Below are 24,040 nucleotides of genomic sequence, written 5' to 3' on the forward strand. Positions count from 1 at the left end.
TTGAAGAGCTGAGTTCAGATAGTCGGGAGTTCTCTGTTTTTGTTTATTTCATTTATTATGAAAGCGGCACTTGTGCATTGGTGGGTGGGGGATGTATTTGCCATGCTGGGGGTGAATGTTGCTAATCTTATTTTATTTTATATTGAATATTGGGGTTTTCTTGGTACCTTTGGTAGCAGAATTTCACCTTGCCAAGTATGACTATAATTGCAGCATTAATCTGCCATATTATTGTTGTGGCATATTTAGTGTACCTCTTTATATAATAGTCTGAAGATATAACCACATTAGTCTTTATAGAAAAATAACTGTTCATTATTTTAATTATGTTTGTTTGTTATTTGGTTTTTAGGAGCATTAGCAACTAAGGCCATATTGCACTGGGGATATGCGGTGGTCATTCCCTGACCTTTCCACATCTTCTGTATTTGGTGGTCATGGGCTTGAACCCCAGTCTAATCAAGAAGCGTGTGCTACGCACTGCTTCTCCTGCCCACCTGGCTACGGAGGTGCCATTTTAATTATAGACCATAGTTGTCTTTAAAAGAGGAATTTAAATTTCCCAGTAGTTAGAACTGTTCTTTCATATTATAAATGACAATTTTTTTTTCTCCATCTTTAGGCTGTTTTGGAATCTAAGTAAGAGTCAAAAAATCTGTATTTCCTTGGGAACATTAAAATTTTTGACACTTCAATTTTTGATAAGAACTTTTAACCATTTAATTCAAATCTTTTTTTTTTTTTCTTATTAAAATTTGGTTACAAAAGTATGGCTTGATTTTATATGTTCGAAATTTTAGAGTGCTGAATTTTTTAAATTAACCTTAAATGCAGTTATTGTTGACAGATGCCCCAAAATACATGAAATGCTATACTAGCAAAAATCATGTAGAGGAAATTATAACATAAAATGAGTTGCACAGGAATCTCAATTTTGAATAAATATATATATTATAAATTTAACCCTTTCACCAGTGAGTTTCTTTATAAAATCTGGAAGTTTTGTGAAAATGAGTTATGTACATAAACACTTTTAAATATTAATTTTTTATTTTTATTTGATTGTCCAGCATAAAGTAATTGCCAAAAATCAAACCAAAAAAGAAAAAAAATAATGTAAAATATTGTTAAAAAATATAAACTCATTGTTTTTTTTTTTTGAAGCAATAATATTCTCCAAATCTATTCCTGTAGCACTTAATTCAGTTTTATAAACTTCTGAATCAGAATTCCAGAGAATTTATTCAATTTCAACTTTTGTAAGCCAAAACTGAACAACAATGGCTAACAGGTGCATACATACTGGATAAATTTCAAGACAGTTCATACATAAATGGGCACATTATTTGAAATGTACTTGAAATAATCCTATATAATAACTACATAATTTAAGGGCATAAATACACAGAATTAAAAAATCTACTCAATTTATACTACTGTGCACCGAGACTGAAAGAAACAGTGCTTCTGAAAATTATTTCTTTCAATCTCAATGCAGTATAGCATAAATTGAATAGATAATTCTTCTTATTTATAATATATATGCCAACTGTACAGTATTACTATGTATTATTTAGCTGAAAATACAGTCAGTTCTGCTATAACGCGGTACATATGTTCCTAAAAACCTCTGCATTATGGTATTTCTCGCATTGAAAACAACAGGGCTTATGGGAAAAATAGAGATAGGGGCAGAGCACTCAAAAAAATGTTCAGTATGATAAGTAAAACTCTTAAAAAGTTAGAAACCCAATAAAATTGCTAACATAGATTTAAACATCTTCAATTTCTAATAAATACATAAATATTATAGTAAATATAGCACTGTGATATATACATACTAATTAATATTTTAGTTCACTGACATTTTTCTTTTTGGATTGAAAAATTTAAAACTAAAAAAGATAAGAAATCAATAATGACGAATATGGTATGCACAAATTGCACAAGTGAGATACGGAGTACAAGTTTATGAAGCTTAAAAAATAGGAATGAAGAGAAGATTCTGAAATTTTATTTGTTTTTTATATGATTAAAGATTTCATGAAATGGAAAAACACATTTCACCATAATAAAGTAAAAACCCACAGAATTCCAGCTATCGGTATTATTGCAAATGCAATAAGATTGAATTTACTACCCGTTTTGTACTAACAGAAAAGTCCAATAAACCAGGAACTGCAAATTGTTTTTGTTTTATGGTAGTGACCTCCAGAAATGTCCTCCTCTGCTCATGCCTCAAGAAATTTCTGTTCGAACTGAAAAATGCCAGGTCGTAAAAACACGAGTCTGCCTACAATATCTTGTGAATACAGTGAATGACAACAGTGTGTCTCCGATCAATACAACTATGGTAAATGGGATATATAGCTCTCACACATTTGATATTTATTTTTTAAGCTTCGAAAACTTGTATGTATTGCTGCACAGGTCACTATGTTTAGCATGGTGCCGGGTTTTCCATTCACCTGATGTTACTCGCAGATGAAATCGCACATGAGCCAAAGCGAAAATCATGTTATACCCGCATTGTTCCCTAATATATCAGTTGCGTTGGAACAAATTCGCATTGCCAAAATGCGCGTTATAACAGAACTGACTGTGCATAGACAAATTATTGTTTCAATTTTGCTATTTCAGCTGTGCCATGCCAAAATAACTGAGAGTAATTTTTTTCTTCAGTGAAGAGTAATATTTGAAACAATTCTGCAACAGTAGTAATAGCATCTGTAATACTAATGACCTCACAATGGAAACAAACCAGTTATCATTCTCTTCAATGTAAAGAAGACTATGTGGTTACTTGTAAAATTTTAATTTGGATGCAATTGACTAAGGAAGTAAGGATACTATTCAATATTGTAAATGAAATAAGCATTGAAATAGTTTTAGAAAATAATGCTACTTTGCATTCAGATGTTATACCATTACTGCCTGGGACCATATTGCACCTCCTGCAATTTTTGTACAAAAGGCTTTTTTAGAAATGACTATGTTTATCCATGAATTGATTTAAAAGTAGCTAGTATAATTTTTAATTGAATAACACCTATTTCTAATAAACTCTTTCAATACCTGCCTTAAAATATTACCCTGCTTCTTTACTTAATTGCTACATTGGGCCGACACAGCCTACTAATAGGGGTTTTAATTTTACATGTTTTTAATCAGAAGTTTTTGTCCAAACACTGCTTGGCCACTATTTTAAATTTGATACATTTATTTGCCACTTGACACAAGGTCATTAAATGAGGCTACCTGTTGTCTGATGACAGAACCAAATAGTTCTGAAACTAGTCACAACAGTGCTTTGAGTTTTTAATAAATAATGGATTCACCTACTGGCGATGTGTTATTTGATTAAACGATACTGCTATAGTTACTTTAGTTTTACTCAGAGATAATAGCAGTCATTTCTAAAGAGCCTAAGTTCAAGCTCTGTCATTGTCACAAGAGAGCGAATATAGTCCCCAGGTAGTAACAGTAGATAATCCTAATGCAGAGCAGCATTATTTTGTAAAACTAAATTTGGATGGTTTTACATCCAAAGAAAAAATGCCAGAAAGTTTAATTGTGCTGTGTGCAATAAGAGTTTGTTTCCAATTAGGAAAATCAGCTGTAAAGAATTCTTTCAATTATGAAAGAGGCATCCAAAGAAGAACGTTGGAGTCAATAATTTATTGGTGAGATGAGGGCTCCAAGGTTGGTTGGTTGGTTCTTGGGTTTTATTGGAGCATTAGCAACTAAGGCTATAATGCGCCAAAACCAGGTGATATTGGTGAGATAAGGGCTCCAAAGAAGACTGCTAATTAGTGTTTCTGAAGTTCCATAAAGGCAGACCCTCAAACTATATCCACTATAATCATAGAAAACTTTAGGCTAACTGTGAGAGAGAGAGAGAGATTGCAGCAATACGAGATTTCAAAAAGATTATAGTGCATCAAGTTTTAAAAGAGCAACTATGATTCTGTAACCAAGAAAATTTTTTTTGGAAATTTACAGAATCTTCTCTTCCAAAGCATATCAGCTTGGAAGCATTTGCTTATCATTTTTTTCGATGCATAAAATTAATTTTTAAACACAGAAAACTAAGATAAAAGAAGGGTGGGGTGGGCAGAGAGAGAAATGAAAGAAGAACAAAAACAAAAAGAAAGGCAAGTTTCAGTTGTCAAACCCTGGGAAAGTAGGATGACACACAGCCAAATTATAAGAAGTTCACCATTTATCATCATGTTGCAAAAGTACCCCAGGGCTCACATCTAGTGAGTATGGGCCTGAGCTGGATATCATCATTCTTCTGTTTCTTGGTGATTCCCTTCTACTTCCGACTCTCTCTCTCTCTCTCTCTCTCTCTCTCTCTCTCTCTCTCTCTCTCTCTCTCTCTCTCTCTCTCTCTCTCTCTCTCTCTCTCTCTCTCTCTCTCTCTCTCTCTCTCAGGGTAACTTAGAAATTTTTTTTTTTTTTGGCTTGTGCAGCAAAAGCCTCAGGCTTCCTTGACCATATGGCTAATAATTACCTCCATAATACGGTGTATGTGGGTACCTTTATTAAAAAAATTAATATTGGGTCCTGACATATACATATGAAGTGCCTCTAAATCAAGAGCGATGATGAGAATCATGTGCATGGTTGAAAATCTCAACATTGGAATGAGAGTTACAAATAAATATGCTACTCATATCAACAATGCTCTGCAACAGTGGAATGTATGAAATTTGCCTGGTAAATAGCTCTCTCTCTCTCTCTCTCTGAGTGAGATTGATTACAAAGCCTATGATCTGTATCAACTCTGTGGTACTACACTGACAGTGATAGAGAATGAAAAGGACCTGGGGGTTATTGTGCAGGCAGATATGAAGTTCTCTGAGCAGTGCAGACAGGCTGCAAGAGTAGCTCATGGTGTCTTGTCAATGATATACAGGAATTTTTCTAGCAGGGATAAGGAGGTGATTATTCCCTCATATAAGACAGTGGTCAGGCCACACCTAGAGTACTGTATACAGGTCTGGAAGCCTCATTTCAAGAAGGATGTAGAGCTGCTGGAACGAGTACAGAGAAGGGCAACAAGATTAGTGAATGGAACAAAGGGGTGCTCTTAAGAAGAAAGGCTTAAGTTTTGCAAATTACAGTGTCTAGAGACTAGGCACCGGCGAGGTGATCTGATAGAGGTGTATAAAGCCTTGAATGGTTTGAGTATGCTCAATGCCGATGGGATTCTTCCTCTTGCTCAGAATAATCACCTGAGAGGGCATAAATTCAAATTGAGGAAAGACAGATGTAGGATAGATGTGCGGAAATTTGCCTTTAGCCAGCGGGTAGTTGGTTGGTGGAACAGACTTCCATCCCTTGTTGTGGAAGTTGATAGCCTAAATAAATTTAAGGCTCAGCTGGACAGGTATTTCGAACGAACAGAGGGGTGAAATGGGAGTGGTTTTTTTTTGGCTGATGCTGCATAAGCTTTCTTTCTTGCATCATATGCCTCTACTAATGCTAATCTGTTATATAGGTTTTGTGACACACCCCAAAATCCGAGATCTGCATGTAATAAAGAATAACAGATTTAATCTATAACCATTGATTGCAACTTCTTGCCAGGGAGGGGAGGGCTTACACACAACAAACAAGGTAATGCCTGGAAAGACACTCAGAAATGCCCAGATAGTGGGAAATTAGCTCACTACTGTGATCTGAATGGAAAACTAAATTATCGTTGTATAACTGTATCATCCAAATGTTCAGGTGTCAACCAAACATTCAGGGATGACACCTGAACTTGCATAGATCTGTTCTAATCCTAGTTATTTCAGCATCCCTATCATCTATGGAATCCAAGTGGATCCATGCTTGATTAAATAATGCACGCACTGTGCTATGTAGATTTGTCTGACACACAAAACTTTTTTGCTAACATTCAAGAGTTCAACAGTAACCATAATCAGTGCAATTGTTACAACAACATTTCTTTCCAACCCCAGTTTCCCATACAGCCCTAATCTTACTAAATATAATTTTAACTGTTAGCTGGAAATTTCAATAAGATATGGAGGTGAAAAAAGCTATGGATAAAAGGATTCTTCTCAACTTTTCTTATTACCAACCTTTCTTTTCGGGCTTTCTGCACTCGTTCCATTCTTTCTGCTCTTTCTTTCTCTTCCTTTTCTTTCTGCTGCATTGATTCCCTCTCCACTCTCTCATGAAGTTCTTTAAAATTTTTGGCAATGTGGCCAATTAACCAATGAAACCCCATATCTATTCCTCTGTCCCTTTTTTTTGACTGCAAAGTGACAGCTGAAGAAGCTTCCTATATATAAAAAAAAATTAACTCAAGTGAAGTAAATATCTGCTAATAGCATATCTTTTCAATAGAAAAAAAAAAAAAAAAAAAAAATCACTATTTCATATAATTTTTGTTAGCAAGCGATATCAAGAAAAAAAAAATGTTTAAGTCCTGTTTGCAAATGATAACTTTGTGAACATCTCTGTTATCATAATTAATCAGTGAACATTCTCATTCAACTAGAATGAGAATGATGCATGTTAAAAATATCAAAGAAATATTGCATATACTCATGTATAAGCCAATTCCATATATAATGTGACCACCTGATTTTTGGTTAAAAAAAAAACCTGATTTTTTCATATAACTTATGTATAATGCGACACCAACTTTTAAGCAGTACTGACAAACCTACTAGAGGGACATTTCAGTTTAGGTATGACCCTAGATATATTTTGTGGTAAATACGTTAAGAGGTTGTGAGAGGTGTTCCCATTTTTGTACAAAGATATTCCAAAATACTTTGTAGTGAGAAAAAACACACCCACCCACACATGCATGCACGTGCACAGTCTATCTTAATATTCTCAGTTAAATATCTTATTCCTAAACATTTAATAACAAGTGATAAAAATCATGATTGCACAGGATGAAATAAAAAATATTTCAATTCTAGTGCCTTTATTTATACAAAAATAATTCCTAATGATATTAACACTAATTTGGGAGCATTATTTATATATGGTATACACAAGATATGACATAATAACATGGGAGGAATAATCACAGCCATAGCAGCTGGAACCTGAACTACAGCAGATGAGATAAACCATCAACAATGGATACTCTATTAATTTCATGGATTATATCATATATACTACGAAAAAATTCCACTTGAACCAACAAGCTGGAAAGGGCCACTTTTACCTTCTGCACTGCCTAGAGACAGATGAAATGGTCATCAGGACCACCAAAAGGCAATGGCACACACAGGTATACTTTAATAGAAAATTAAAGCAAATTTTGAAAGCCACAGCTTCCCCACACAAAAGGTTTGGTACAAGATTCACCAAGTTATTCACAGGATCAATAAAAGCCACCTACAACTAACAGCCCAGCTCCTTACTAACAAATGTCATGGTAGATATAGAGAGAGAGAGAGTGTGTAAGGAAGCATGGGATGAAGGTGGGTAATATCCAAGGCATCTGTGGTCACTATTTCCAAACCAAATGTAAAAAAAAAAAAAAAATAAATAAATAAACTGCTTATACTTCAGGGGGCTACATGTGGTCAAAGGAATTTACAAGACAGAGAACAGAAGAAATTACTGTATTTTATCATTCACAGAGATTCAACACTTGGCATGAGTAACTCAGTACTGGCATAACAACCACCTGGTTAAGGAATTTTATATTTAAAAAATTAAGGAATTTTATATTTAGCTAGCTTGAGGTACTTTTGCCTAAAGCCACTGAAATTAGAAGTTCTGTTCACAGGCGCAACATGCTTTTTATCATTAGCAAAGGCTATTTGCTTCAAGATCTCATCTCACTCCCTGAAGAGATCCAACAAAGATCAAAATGTAAGAATGGCAGGATGGCCTAAGCTGAGCAAAAGCATTTCCTTTCAACAAAATGAATAACATAACCAGTCTCCAAAAGTTGAAGTCTACTTAGAATTATGGTCTACATATGCTGTCCAATTACCATATTTCTTGATGCTTGAGATGCACCCAGATTTTGAATAAATTTCAAAAAACAAATGAATGCACATATTTAATCCTGAGTAATTTACATAATGATCTCCGTAGCTGAGTGGTCAGGAGCGCGAGTGCAGTAGCACGCGCTCTTTGAGTAGACCGGGGTTCAAGCCCCTGACTGCTGAATACGGTTGATCTGCCAACCCGCACTGGACCAGCGTGGCAGGTTATGGTCCGTTTCCCTCAGCATGAATTGTTGAGGAGGCTTCCATCCTGCAGTGGGTTGATAATGGCTGCACTTTACTTTACCTTTACTTTAATTTATATAAGACTTCTGTGTTAACATACAGTGGCTTAGTCACTTGGTACTCATTTGGAAAGACCTCAGTTCAAGTCCTGTCCTAGATCAGAGGAGTTTCTAACAGCCATGTTTGGGTTAGCTGGTCTCAATCAGAGATGCTGAGTTTTTATCCCTGGCAAATAGGCAAACTGGCTTTTAACACACTAGTCTACAGACCCATATGTACAGGTATGGAAGGCAATGGGAAGCCACTGCACATAGCTTGTATAAATCACCAGAGTTACAAACCTGCCCTCAAGCAGAATATATTTCATCATTACCAATTTATATGAACAAAAATAAGGATTACTATACACCAAAATTACTGAGCTAAAAGAAAAAAAAAGAAGTTCATTCACATGTCTTTGAAGAAGTTGTTGATTTATATCTTTTACAAACATGAGAATCTAAAAGTTGCTTAGAGTGTTTAGTCACTGCACTATGTCAGCTTAAGATGTAAAGTAAGAATTGAAAGACAGAAAACATTTTCCACTGTTAATTACACTATGTTTAATTTTAATTGCTCAAGGTGGCATCTTCAAGAATTGTTAATTACACTATGTGAAATTAGCAATGCTTGAAAGTGCCAGCTTGAGAATCCAATGCTTTATGATTCACCAATCCCAGCTTGACATGGAATGGTGAAAGCAAGACTTTGTTCCTAGAGCCAAGGGATTGTTTACTACATTGTGTGCACCAGGCTTCAACTCAATTTTGGCAGGCCATTCTCTTCTTCTGTAGTGCTGAGCTACTGGCTTGCTGTCTGAGATACAAAGGAAGCAAGGCAACTTAGTAAAACCACCTTGCAAACCTAGAAGGAATCCCAGCATCTTGAAGTCTCCCACAGACATCCCTTTATCATTCCAAGACTAACAAATTCTTCACATTTCTTAACCTTCTTCAATGGGTGTTTATTCCCATTTTTGAAGCAACACAGCTTTTGAATTTTTACTTGAACTGTCTATGAAAAGATGCCACTCTTGTGGATTGTGATTAATGGATTAATACGGCCTCCGTAGCCGAGTGGTCAGGAGCTGTTTGTTTGTTGTTTGTTATTTGGCTTTTAGGAGCATTAGCAACTAAGGCCATATTGCTCCGGGAATATGCGGTGGTCATTCCCTTGACCTTTCCGCATCCTCCATATTTGGTGGGGACGGGCTTGAACCCTGGTCTAATCAAGAAGCGTGTGCTATGCACTGCTGCTACTTCCCACCTGGCTACGGAGGCGCCTGGTCAGGAGCAGGAGTGCAGTAGCACATGCTCCTTGAGTAGACCAGGTTTCAAGCCCCTGACTGCTAAATACAGATGATCTGCCAACCCGCACTGGACCTGCATGGCAGATTATGGTCCATTTCCTTCAACATGAATTGTTGAGGAGGCTTCCTTCCTGCAATGGGTTGATAATGGCTTTTTTTTTTTACCGATTTCTTCATAAAGACCAAAGGAATCAAAACAATAGCACAGTTCCTGAAACAGTATAAAAGTCACATGAGTGACAAAGCTTTTTCTGTACATGGAAGTCTTGTAGCCAGGATCCAGTAGATGGGATATCAGGAGCTGTGCACTGGATTCGATTACATCCAAGTCTTTCATTAAATAATCCAATTCTTGCTTATTAGAGAAATGTGGCATTTTTCTTGAACATGCTTCTGAAGTGTAACCCTAATTATTTTATCACCAGATTCACCATCCTCCAATTCCGAAGGCTCTTCTCTGGACAGTGGATTGGGAATTGGCAGCTTTTTCAATCTGCAGATTCTTTAAACTTTGATATATTCACCATACAAAAGTAGCAGCAGTCATCACAATGATTTATGGCCTCTCTCTCCAGATTCAAGGTAAATAAAAAAATAGTCATACACTTATGATTACCAAGAAACCACCCCTCTAATGTTGGCCTCCAGCTACTATAGCAAAAAAGATGAGCCCACAATTTGTCTTGATTGCCCATAGATATCCCAAAGATAGGCTTCATATGCACTGCAAAACTTGGTGCCACTAATGGCATTATGCTTCACCTGCTTTGAACCTATATAATATCTACAAACATTGCAAATGTCTGGAGATAACTTATACTTTCATGTGGTAGCCATAGCAAACCTCAAAAAACATTAAATATTAAAAAAAAAAACATAAAACTTTTAATTATCACCAATACACTGATACTAGAGAAAAACCAATGATACTTTTGGATTCAGCAAACAAAATACATATGAGAAACAGTTAAATATAAATACAGTCAGACCTCTCTTGAATGAACTTCCATATAGTGAATTTTTCTATATAGCGACTTTTTTGATTTCTCCTTGGTCATTACATTAAAAATAGTTTCCGTATAATGAAGAAAATTTACATATAACGAACTGATTTCAAGAGACCTGGGTATGCATTGTTGCACTCCTGGGCTTTGGGCAATAAAGCTGATGCTGTAGAAAGCACAAATTAAGAGCTAAACAACCTGTTTTATACTGTAAGCATCTTATTAGAGAATTAGGAGAGAGTGGTTTCCCTTTATCCTGGAAATTCATCTGTTTTGAAGAAACGAGTCATCCACACTTTCACTAATTTTCACCTGTCTCTGTTTATATGGTAGGTAAGTGGTCCCTGAATCAGTTTTGTTTTAGCTGCTATGCAAGTAACTTCACAGTGTCTAAGAGTATAGCATGAAAAAGTCCTTGAGTATAGCACGAAAAAGTGGAAGTGCTTAATAGTGTAGATTGGGGCATTAAAAAAAAAAAAAAAAAGAAATTTCTCTAAAATTTGGTATGATTTGTAAAATTTGATGTAAAATTAGTGTGTTAGCCATTCTGAAAAACCATGTTTCGATTTTCAATCTGTTTAAGGAAACTGTACACAGTCGAAAGCATACGAAATTATGCCATTGTGAAGATGTAGCAGTTTTTAAGTGGGTGAAGTTGATTTGAGACCAAAAGATGCCGACATCAGGGCCATTAATAAAAGAAAAGGCTATGGAGCATGCATCTTTTCTGGGACATAAAACATTCCAAGCGAGTTCTGGATAGCTGGACAAATTTAAAGAGTGCCATGGCTTACTTGAAAAGTTATTTCTGATGAAAGTGGAGTTGCAATTGAAGTAGATTATACCCACTGGAAAGAAACAGTTTTGAAAAAAAATTATGGAGGACTACGAGCCCAAAGACACATTCAACGTTGATGAAACATCTATTTTTAAAATGTTTGCCGAACAAGACACTGACTTTTAAAGGTTATAAATGTTTAGATAGTAAAAATAGTAAGGAGAATTACACTCTTGGTTGGTGCAAATATGGCTGGTAATGAAAAGCTGAAGCTTTTGGTAATCGGAAAAAGTAAACAACCCTGATGTTTCAAAGTCGTTAGAGTTTGACTACAACAAAAAATCTTGGATGACAAGTGAAATTTTTGAGCAGTGGATTTTAAATTTTAATAGAAAGATGATGAAAGAAAACAGAAAAATCATGTTGATTGTTGACAACTGCCCTGCCCACCTTCACTTGGTAATTTTGAAACTTACAAGTGTAAAGCTTGTTTTCTTCTCTCCGAATACTTGGTCTAAAATGCAGCCAATGGGCCAAAGATTTGAAAATGTACTACTGAAGGTGCATACTGAAAAAATTATACTGAGAATAGAAACGAACCAATCTATAGATTCTGTTATAGATTTGGGGATGTGCATATCAGAGTTGCCGAAAGTGTGGATAAAGATGTGACGGAACCAATGATTAAGAATTGTTTTGCAAAAGCAGGTTTTGCTAAAACGCTAATTAACAGTGAGGGATGAACTACTACTACAAGGCATTGAGCAATCTTGGGAACAGTTCCAAGCGAGATTTGATCAGTGGGGAAATTGTTCTTGACAAATTTTTAGAAGTTGATAATGATGCTATAGTAGCTGAATATTCGAGTTGCTCCAACATTTTTGCTAAACAGTCTTTGCCATAAACTGCCTCATGAGCTGTCATATCATTGTACCCAATCAAATGGTAAAAAGAAACTTGTCTTTCAAAATGAGTTTCACAATTTTGTGTTCTAAATTTAATTCCTCAGCAATCAAGAGTGTAAAGTTAGCCATTTATTCAAATATACCAAAATTTTTTTCTGTTTTGAACATTTTCTGCTGATTGATATTGTGATTGTAGGCATCCACTTTATGCATCATTGATATTTTCTATGCTCTCTTTAAACTTTTAGACTAAAAAGTGTTTCCCTAGACAGTCTCATCTCTGTAAACTTCAGTGAACAGCTTTCTCTAACACTGTCTCACTTGATGATTCCCCAATCTTCCTACAAGATCTGATGTTAATTTTGTTCTATAAAAGAGATCATTTATTTCTACGAAATAAAATTAAAACATGCATGCAGCTTTTATTTTTGTAGTAAACTACAGATTAATCTGATTCTTGCATGACTACTGCTAAAACATTAAATCAGCCTCTTAATTTATGAACATACACTATATATATTCTAGCTAAATAAATTTAAATATACAAAATTAATATTCCAGCATATTATCATAATATGTAAAAAAAAATACTAACTACTCTAGTAGGACACTTGAATTCATTAACAATGCTTTCCAAATCCAAGAGATTGCAGATTTCAGTTTCATCAACTGCAGTCTCCAAATCTTGCTTGTTGACTAGTCTAGAAAATTTAATCAGAAATTCAATTTTACGTTAGTAAATCAACCCTTAATAATGTACAAATCCAGTGCAATACTTTTAATAATGTAATTATACAAGATAACAGAGAATTCCTGGAATTCTGCCATGGAGAATGGTTATTAGACTGCAAACAATATTTCAAACAAATGCAATGGTTCTACAATCTAGCATTTCTGCAATGATTGTTTATATCATTTATTTTTTAAAGAATTGCATTTTAACATTCAGTGATTAAAGGATTAATTAAATTACTCCATAAACGCTATTCCTGGTGATAAGCTTTCTCTTTTCTGTTTACATCTTCACTTCAACAGCTCAATTTTTTTTTTGAAAAAAAAAAAAAAAAAAAAAAACAAGCAAGAAAAACAGTTCAGCCAACAAATGGTATACATGCACAAAAGTCAGAAATTCCCATTATAAAACTATTTAAACCACTCGCCAAGATCCAGTGCCATGCCGAATGCTGAAGTGTCTAACTTCAAAAACTCATGTAAGGTGGTCAAAAGCAACTGTAAGTCTAATTCATTTACATAATTTCAAGATTGTCATAATTAAAACCTAAAATCCATGGCTTTGTCGCCATGACAGGCTATGATGTAATGCATACAACTGTTATATAGTTACTGCAATAAAGATTTCTTAATATATTTAATTCTGATTAATATCATAAAATCGATTCATTTTTAACCCCTGATTGGTGTTACAGAAAAAACATAAAATAAAAGTAAATAGTCCATTTTCTTTGTTTCTTACTCATTCTAGCAGGATTTAACTTGTGCAGAGAGAGAGAGAGAGAGAGAGAGAGAGAGAGAGAAAGAGAAAGTAAACCTAGACATTTAATTTAGTATTTTATTTAATTAAACTGATCATAAATTAATACCAAGGAACTATTTTTATTCATTAAATCGAAATTCTGATTCTATTATGATTTTTCATAAGACACAACACAACATGGATAAATGTTCCTGTGTAACTGAATTGTAGAGATGAGAGGACAGATGTTGAATGCTGTCTCATTCTCGTATTGAGTGTACAACGAGTGGATCCCTGGTATGAGGAGTTACAATTTTTGCAAGATACATTTTAGACTAAGTCATTTAATTGGAATGTGGAAGAGGATTGGACTTCCCGGTTTTTTAGGGCAGCATGCAATTTCATTGTGGGTTTGGCTATGATTTTGAATTGTGTGTCTGAAAATGCTATTTAGTTGTTTGAACCATTGTTCAATATACAGTAAAGCAACAAAATATTTTTTTATGTTATTATTGTTGATAACAGGAGAGGTATCGTGTAATCTGTTTTTTGCTTGTATCCTTATTTCGTTTATAATAGGTAGAAGGTAACCTCTATTTTGAAATCTGTTTTTTAGTGATTGTATTTCTGTGTTTAGGGCTGATTTGGATGTTGAGTATTTGTAGGCATTAAGAAATTGATTAAGGATGATGGATCTTTTATAGGTGAAGGGGTGGTAGCTGTTGTAATGAAGAAGCATTCCAGTGTTGGTGGCCTTTCTGTATATGCTGAATTGAATTTTGTTCATAACCCATGTGAGAGTGAAATTTAGAAAATATAATGTTTTGTTTCAGTATTTTCGGATTCTAGTGTGAAGCTTAATCTTGCATGGATATTATTTAAGTTTTGTAGGATGTCCTGTATGTTCCCTGCATCTGTGATGCAGAATAAATCATTCAAATATCTACCATGGTAGATGATCCGTGGAAGAAAGGGAGTTAAATGTATTGTTTCGATATTGGTAAGTTATATTTCTGCAAGTAAGGCACTTAGATTTAATCCCATGGATAGGCCATAAAACTGTTTGAAGACTTTATCTAGGAATGCGATATAATTGGCTTCATTTAAAAGTTTTATCAGGTCAAATATAGCAGTAATCGAGAGTTTTGTATGGTTAATTAGTGGAGGGTCTTTGTTTAGCATGTCCCAGATGATGTCCAGGGTGTATGTGACGTTCACGTTGGTATATAAAGCGTGACATCTAGGGAAAATAGGTTGTCTTTATCATTAAGTGTTTATCTTTTAGGATGTTAAATAGTGAATCGTAGTTTTTTTATTCCAAATTTTATGGTTTGTCTGAACAGTTGACTATATTATATATGTGGGACACTAACGCTGAGAATGCAGAGTGTTTGTAAAAAATGATGGGATGAATGGGGAAAGCTATCTTATGTAGTTTGACCTGGCCAAAAAAAGTATGGTTATATTGTACATTCTAGCTTTTAATTGTTTTAACTTGGCAATCGTAATGAATTGTTTTTTCAGTATGTCATTAAATTCTTATTATATTGGTTGACTAAATTGGAAAAAAGGTCCGGACTGACTTCTTCGTAAGTGGAAGTATCTGATACTATGGAATTTAATTTGTTGATAAAATCTTGCTTGTCTAAAACTACAACCGTATCGCCTTTATCGGCTTTTTGTATCATGATATCTTTGTTTTTTTGAAGGTCATGTAATGCTGAGGTTTCTTTACTATTTAATTTTGGGAGGAGCAGGCTTTTAGGGTTGTTCACTACATGGTTTATCTGTTCAATAATTATGTCTTTCTGTGGGATGTTCTGAAGTCCAAATTCAACGTCTATAACAAGTTGTTTCTTAGGCAAATTGCAATGGGATAGATTGTAGTTTAAGCCTTTAGACAGAAGTGAAATTTGGTCAGAGGTTAGGGAGCTTTTAGAGATTAGTGACATGGGGCTGGGAAGACATGCCGCAAGTTGAAAGTGGCAGTTCGGGGTAATTAGCGTGTGGAATGTCAAATATCCGGGATAGCCTGTTTAGTTTATTTCTGTGACAGTTTCTAATTTCCAAAGCTAGTGCTTTGCAGTGAAAATTTATAGTAGTTATCAAGGTTGACCAATTGTTAGGGGAAAGGTATTTTCTTAATTTATTATGGATGTGTTTGACTCGATACAGATATTGTTGCTTGATAGAATAACGAGATCTCAGGGTGAGGTTAATGATACTATGCAATATGGTGTAAGCTAGTTTGTTTATGTCTGGTAAATTTTGGTTGAATTTGATCATAGCAAATTTCGGGGTAATGTTTTGTTTGAGACAATATTTTAGGAAAGTTATGTGGTGATCCTGAGCTGAATATCTAAGTATTAATTTGGTATATTTCTGTACCAAGGTAGGCAAGAAATCTCCCAAGCTTGCAAAGTCGAAAGGATATGAGTGGATATACCTTACCAATATTGAAACAATACATTTAACTCCCTTTCTTCTACGGATCACCTACTATGGTAGATATCTGGATGATACTCTGCATCACAGATGTGGGAAACATACAGGACATCCTAAAAAACTTAAATAATATCCATGCAAGATTAAGCTTCACACTAGAATCCGATAATACTGAAACAAAATCATTACATTTTCTAAATTTCACCCTCACATGGGTTATGAACAAAATTCAATTCAGCATATACAGAAAGGCCCAACACTGGAATGCTTCTTCATTACAACAGCTACCACCCCTTCACCTGTAAAAGATCCATCATCCTTAATCAATTTCTTAATGCCTACAAATACTCAACATCTGAAGCAGCCCTAAACACAGAAATACAAACACTAAAAAACAGATTTCAAAATATAGGTTATCTTCTACCTATTATAAATGAAATAAGGATACAAGCAAAAAACAGATTACACAATACCTCTCCTGCTATCAACAATAACATAAAAAAATATTTTATTGCTTTATCATATGTTGAACAATGGTTCAAACAACTAAATAGTATTTTCAAAGACACAATTCAAAATCATAGTCAAACCCACAATGAAACTACATGCTGCCCTAAAAAACTGCGAAGTCCAATCCTCTTCCACATTCCTATTAAATGACTTAGTCTACAATGTATCTTGCAAGGATTGCAACTCCTCATATCAAAGATTCACTCATTGTATGCTCAATACGAGAATGAGACAACATTGAACATCTGTCCTCTCATTCCGCTCCTCGGCTTCGGAACTCACACTCCATGTGATCCACACCTTTCTATTCAATGAAGCAAAAAATTCTCAGCATCCAACATGATTACATCAAACTATTAATTTCGGAGACACTTGAAATTAAATTACATTAAAATTCAGTCAATATACGTTGCCCCTACCCCATCTCAGATTCATGGTCCTTCATGTGCATGCACCTGGTTCGCAACTAATCTCCATGCTATAAAATTCCTCTGCAATACTCACGGTTTCACTTTCGTGTGATCATGACCCTGGTCAAAAAGCCCCATCCGCTTCAGGGAAGTAACAAAATTCTTTAGTCTCTTAATGTTTTAGAAGATTCTTAATTTTTTTTGTTTTAATATTAGTTTTTAAAGTATTAAGAGTATGGATTCACTATGTATTTATTTGGTCTCAAATCATTTAAATTGTTTTTAAAATATGAATGTTTCGTATTGTCTTGCTCAAAGATTTGGGTGGTGATTCGATATGTTTTGGGGTCGGGCTTGGGGTCTGCGGGTCTCCGATTCTGGGGTGCATTGGGTCACTGATATCTACAAGTGAGTGGAATACATGTAATTTATTTGTATAATTATTAAAATATGGAAAGTATCAGCACTGAAGTGTTCTACAAGACATCATAGAGGTATATCTTACATTTCTAAACTAATTTACTTATAACGGAACGTATTGAGCCATTGCTGCTCTGTTACCTATTAATTAAATGTATATATAAAATATAAATATAAAATATTCAGCATACTCACAACAAAAGGGGCTTCCCAGCAATTCTTGGATCCTTCAAGACATCCGAAATTTCTTTCTTACATTCCTGTACTCTGTGTACAGCAGTAGCATCAACAACAAAAATTACACCATAAACTAAAGCATAATAGTTTTTCCAAATTCCACGAATTCTAGATCCTCCACCAAGGTCATAGATAGTAACCTTGAACTTTCCATGCTTTAACTGTACACTGGAAAATCCAACAGTTGGTACTACCTCCTCTGTTGATTCTGAGCCCATTCAATTGGAGGGTAAAAAAAATAATTCTTTAGCATATTTAAATATGATACTTTAATTATAATAATAAAATTAAACAATATTATGAATGATATTATCTAGATTATCACAAAATAAATTTATAACTATAAATGTTAAAATAAAAAATAAAATTATTCCTAAATAAAAAATATAAACATATTCATAACAGCAGTATACTTCTTTTGCTCTGTTATGTACACACATAAAAATTTGAATTGGCATACATTCCAACTTTGAGAAATCAGAATTCACAAAACTTTTATTCACAGATCTTTTTTCATAACCATAGAAGAAGAAATATTATACAATCTAAGAAATAAAGCAAACCTGAAGGTTCTGCTTTTCAGAAAAGCCATGGGTCAGAAAAATATAAAATAAAGAGGTGCTAAAACCTGGAACAAACTTTCTGCAAAAATCAAAAATGCCACTTCGCTAAACCAATTCAAGAAACTACTAATTGTACACATCACCAGGGATGTCTGATTCAAATTGCCTTCCACTCAACTCCTGGATTTTAAAAACTCAGAGGAAATCATTACCAATAATGTACAAATGTTAAAAGAAGCAGTCAAATAGTTTGTAAATTTCTCTGCAGACATCTCATCATTTAATTGTAAAAATGTTCACAATGCAATTATAAGTAGAGATGGTTTACGAACTATTCTGTAAAGAAATGTACAAAAAATTCAAATTTATTTATGTCTTATCTGTTGAACTTTACCTGTACAATTTCAGAACTGTATATTTTTATTGTTATTCATATCGTTTTCTAAAGGAATACCCATAAAAAGCCAATGGCTTATGTGTTCTCCCTCCCAAAAAGTGTAACATAAAATAGGGATAAATAAATTATTATTATTTTAATCTAGATCTGTCTTTCTACAGAGAAATGTTCTGGGATGCTGAACAGTGAATCAGCATCCCAGAACATTTCTTTCAAATTAATAATAGTTATTAGTAAATCTCATATGGGGTGGTTTCAGGAACAGGCTATAGTCCCCCATGATCAAAATAATGTGGATTTTTTACTGTTACATGATGATTAAAGCTTGATAATTTCCCGGAACACTGCATCCCCTTTAGAAAATCTTGGGAATGCCCCTGATGTCATATATATAATGACCAGGAAAATCATGTATATCAATATGGATATAATGAAGAGCTAAATTTATCTGCATCAATTATATACTCTAAAAGTACTTTATATAGTAGCAGTTCAATAGAAACCTGCCTGGAGCTGAATCTATTGAACTTGCACACAATCTCACTGCCCACATTCAAACGTGAGTCTGACTAAAACGCTGAGCACAGGAAGTTTTTCCTCAGAAACTTCCAGAGGCTGCTATTTGGAAAATTGATGAACAATTTCTTTTGTTTTGTTTGAGTGTGCAGATAGAATCAGTCCCTTGCTTCAGTGTCCCAAGGATATGGAAGTTACGGGGGGGGGGAGATATTTGGACCTCACACTAGATCAGCATTTCCCAAACTGGGGTCCTTAGACCAGTTCCGGGGGGGGGGGGGGGTGTCTGCAAACCAGACCATCTAGAATTGGCCAAATTATTGGCCAAGCAATTCTGCCCAGACACGATAGGAGTATATGATGAGAGCCTTGTCGATCAATTCGGCCCTGGAAAGATTGTGCAAGGTTCAAGGTGTAGAATTTTTTTCAGACTGGTCTGTACTTGTTAACAGGAGAGACTGCTTCTACGGGGATGGGATACACTTAAATAGAAAGGGTGCAAGAATATTTGCTGATGCTATCGAGGCAGTGTTAGGTGGGTCGAAAAACTGCTAGCTTGGGGGGCTACATGGACTAATAGACATTAGCCACTGGCAGAGGTGAAAGTGATTCTTGCACTGCTTCTATTGGAATGAGCAGCAGCCTGGAAAACAAGATGCAGGGTATTTCAGAGACTGCTGGGAGTCATTGTGATATAAGTAAACACATGGGTTGTGTTAGGGTAGCTAATAATAGGAACAGGTGCATGTATACTTGCGTGTACACCAATGCTAAGATTTTTGGCAAATAAATTTGATGAATTTGAGGTATTGCCCAAAACATCAAAGGCAGATATTGTTGGGATATCAGAGACGTGGTGTCACACAGATATAAGGAATGCAGAACTGGAATTTTGGGAGTACAATGTCTACAAAAAGGATATGAAGGGAGGAGGGGTTATGCTATTAGTTCAGAAACACATAAAATCCAAGGAAGTGAAGCCAGTCCACATCGCTGAACAGTGCAGTGTCGAGTCAGTTTGGTGTGACAAGCATTGGGAGATCAAAATTGAGAGTAGGAGTGTGCTATAAGCCTAATGACTCTGATGAGTATAATAAGAAACTGTACAAGGAAATAGTGGGCCAGTAAATCAGAGATTCTTATAATGGGGGATTTTAATTTCCCAGATATTGACTGGAGTTTGTGGGTTGGTCACTCACACACTAGCAGGGGTTTTGTGGATTTATTGGATGATTGTTTTCTACATCAGCACGTTCGGGAAGCAACTAGAGGGCATAATACTCTTGATCTGATTATCGGTAGTGATTCTTCATGCATTAGGAATCTGCAGATAAAGGAACCACCAGGTGGCAGTGATCACAGTGTGCTGAAGTGGGACTTACTCAAAGAGGTAACTACCATCACGGGTAAAGGGAAGGGTTATTGCTTTCGTAAAGGTGACTATGATGGTCTGAGACAGTATTTAAATTCTATACAGTGGGACCAACTGATGATGTTACCAACAGCAAAATCAAAATGGGAAACATTCAAAGAATTTATTTTGGAAGCTACTAAGCTTTACATACCAACTAAGAAATATTGTTCAAGGTTTAGGCCTAAATGGATATCAGATGAACTAACAAGACATATGGCAGAGAAGAAATATGCATGGGATACATATAAATTAATGGGTGACATGGACGCTTATATCTATCATAACCAAGTCACAAAGGAAATTAGGCAGGCAAAGGCAGATTATGAGAAATCCTTGGCCAAGGAAGCAAAGAAAACCAGAACACAGTTCTTTACTTATGTAAACTCAAGAAGGAAAGGGATGAATCAGATTGGTCCGCTGGATATTGATGTTTCAACTGTTGATGATTCTGCTCAGGTGGCTAACAAACTAAACAAGTATTTTGCATCTACATTCACACATGAGGAGTTATTCAGGAAGGTGAATGCCAGAGGTGAAGTAAACTCTAGCAGTGAGCTAGATGATTTTGTAATAACTGAGACGAAAGTGGAGGAGTAATTGTCGAGGATAAACATAAAAAAGGCACCCAGGGTGGATGGGATCTATCCAGTTATATTAAAGGAGGCAGCAAAGAAGTAAGCAAACCCTTAGCCATAATTATGAGAGCTTCTTTGGACTTAGGGGAGGTACCCATAGACTGGAGATGTGCATATGATTTTGTAATAACTGAGAGCAAAGTGGAGGAGAAATTGTTGAAGATAAACATAAGAAAGGCAACTAGGGTGGATGGGATCTATCCAGTTATATTAAAGGAGGCAGCAAAGGAAGTAAGCAAACCCTTAGCCATAATTATGAGAGCTTCCTTGGACTCCTGGATTGGAAATGTGCAAATGTGACCCCAATTCACAAAGGGCGACACATGTAATTCCACACCTGTTAGTTTTAACTTTTGTTCCAGAGAAATTAATGGAGGCACTGGTTAAAAGAGAACTGCAGGACTATCTAGACAACACTTCAGTTATAGCTCAGACACAACATGGTTTTGTTAAGGGGAAGTCTTGCCTGACCAATTTGATTGGATGCTATGATGTGGTAACAAGAACTGGATGCAGAGAATAACTTTGATATCATAAACTTGGATCTTAGAAAGGCTTTTGATACTGTTGCACATGGAAGACTGCTGCACAAATTGGAGCAGTGTGGCATTGGAGGCAAATTGCTGCTATGGATAAAGGGATGGTTGAGTGTGAGAAGACAGAGACTGGTAATCAATGGACACTGCTCTTCGTGGACTAGTGTTATTAGTGGGAGTCCCCCAGGGTTCAGTGTTGGGTCCATTGTTGTTTTCTGTATTTATTAATGATAATGGTATATCAGGCTTAATGTTCAAGTTTGCAGATGATACGAAGGTTGGCAGGGTTGTTAATGACACTAATGACAGTACGCTGCTGCAACGGGATCTAGAAAAGTTGAGTAGATTGTCTGAGAGGCGGCAACTGAAGTTTAACATTGACAAATGTAAAGTACAGTCAGTCCTCATATAGCACGATAGTTGTGTTCCTAGAAACCCTCGTGCAATGCAAAATCGTGCAATATAAACAACAGGCCCTATGGGAAAAATAGGGTTAGGTGCCGGCCGTCCAAGATTGAACACACATTTGTAACCAAAACATTACCAAACACAATAAATAATCGTAATAAAATACTTACGTATTTTATTACGACTATTACGTAATAAAATATTGCCAATACTTTTGCTTCTATCGTAAACAAACTTGTTTTTTGTTTTATCTATCCAAACAGATAACAGCCATTCCATCTCTTCCAGTTCTTTGTGTCTTAATCTAATGGATTTTAATTACACTTTGAGTTGTTCCTGCTATGAAAGTTGTTTTTATTTTCTCTGCATTCTTTGTAATTCTCAGCGTTGCCTCATTTAGGTCTGTAGCATGTGCAATATCACATGGTCTTTCATTTTGCTCAAAGCGTTTCACAATTTCATATTTTTTCTCTATTGACAGAGGCAGACTGGCCACAAGCCTTACCGGGGAAACCCCGGTGGGCCGGAGGCCCGTATGATTTTGGCCATAAATGCTAGTATGAGGCCACTACAAATTTTCTCGGGTAAGAATTTTTGATCCAGTCCGCCTCTGTTTATCGATATTGCTTTTCCTTTTCTCTCTGAATCTGCAGTGTCTTCACCAGGATGCTTTCTTTTTACACGTTTTAAGTATTTTACTCATTTTTAGGGAATAAAGCACAATTACAAAACGAGGAGGTACGCTTGAAACACATAAACAAAGCTGCATGCGTGTAGCAACTGAATAAACAACAAAACAATAAGCACGTGTAGCAACTAAAGATACACTATTAACACTTCAGAGTTTACTAAAGCACATTCCTAGGGGTTACTACCATAAAACAATAAAAACAATTTCCAGTTGCATTTCTGCTAGTGGAATCTGTTATAAACTGGTAGTAAACTCAATCTAATTGCATTTGCGATCATACCGATAGCTGGAATTGTGTTGGTTTTTACGTTATTGTGGTGAAATACGTTTCCCCCGATATAAAACATATAAATACATTTTCAGAATCTTCTCTTCATTCCTATCGTGTTGCGTTCAGTTGGGGTGATTCCGCGTTCGGCTGCCATTTCTTGTAAACACTAAGGCGAATCATGCATAAGCGAATTCGGTTCGTGTTATACAAGATATTGTTTCCCTGTTTATAAATCGTGTAGTGTAAACACGTGTTATACGAGGACTGACTGTACTGCATATGGGAAGCAGTAACCCCAAAGTAACGTACCAACTGTGTGCTACTACACTGACAGTTGTAGAGAATGCAAAGGACCTGGGGGTAATTGTGCAAGCAGATATGAAGTTTTCTGAGTAGTGCAGACGGTCTGCAAGAGTAGCTCAGGGTGCCTTGTCAATGATATACAGGAATTTTTCTAGCAGTGAAAAGGAGGTGATTATCCCTTGTAAAAGGCAATGGTCAGGCCACACCTTGAGTACTGTATACAGGTCTGGAGGCCTCATTTTAGGAAAGGTGTATAGCTGTTGGAGCGAGTGCAGAATAGGACAACAAGATTAGTGAATGGAACAAAGGGTTGCTCTTATGAAGAAATGTTTAAGTTTTGCAAATTGCAGTGTCTGGAGACTAGGTACCTGCAAGGTGATCTGACTGAGGTGTATAAAGCCTTGAATGGTTTGAGCATGCTCAATGATGATGAGATTCTTCCTCGTGCTCAGAATAATCACCTGAGAGGGCATAAATTCAAATTGAGGAAAGACAGTTGCAGGATAGACGTGCGGAAGTTTGCCTTTAGACAGCGGGTGGTTGATTGCTG

At 35.6% G+C, this 24,040-nt stretch overlaps 1 protein-coding gene across 2 annotated transcripts in view; it reads right to left on the minus strand.

The window, feature by feature from the left end:
• Positions 1 to 24,040, minus strand: part of LOC150081270 (uncharacterized) — a 51,862-nt gene that overhangs the window by 14,000 nt on the left and 13,822 nt on the right. For both annotated transcript variants that reach the window (XM_090379015.1, XM_090379016.1), the window contains exons 3-5: positions 17,715 to 17,964; positions 12,856 to 12,961; positions 6,099 to 6,301 (exon numbers count right to left, since the gene is read on the minus strand). In XM_090379015.1, coding sequence (XP_090235141.1) covers positions 6,099 to 6,301; positions 12,856 to 12,961; positions 17,715 to 17,964 — 559 coding nt within the window. The remainder of the gene's footprint in view (positions 1 to 6,098; positions 6,302 to 12,855; positions 12,962 to 17,714; positions 17,965 to 24,040) is intronic.

The sequence above is a fragment of the Mastigoproctus giganteus genome, chromosome 8 (assembly GCF_048544385.1).
Source record: "Mastigoproctus giganteus isolate SK-2022 chromosome 8, ASM4854438v1, whole genome shotgun sequence".
NCBI classification, from domain to species: Eukaryota; Metazoa; Arthropoda; class Arachnida; order Uropygi; family Thelyphonidae; genus Mastigoproctus; species Mastigoproctus giganteus.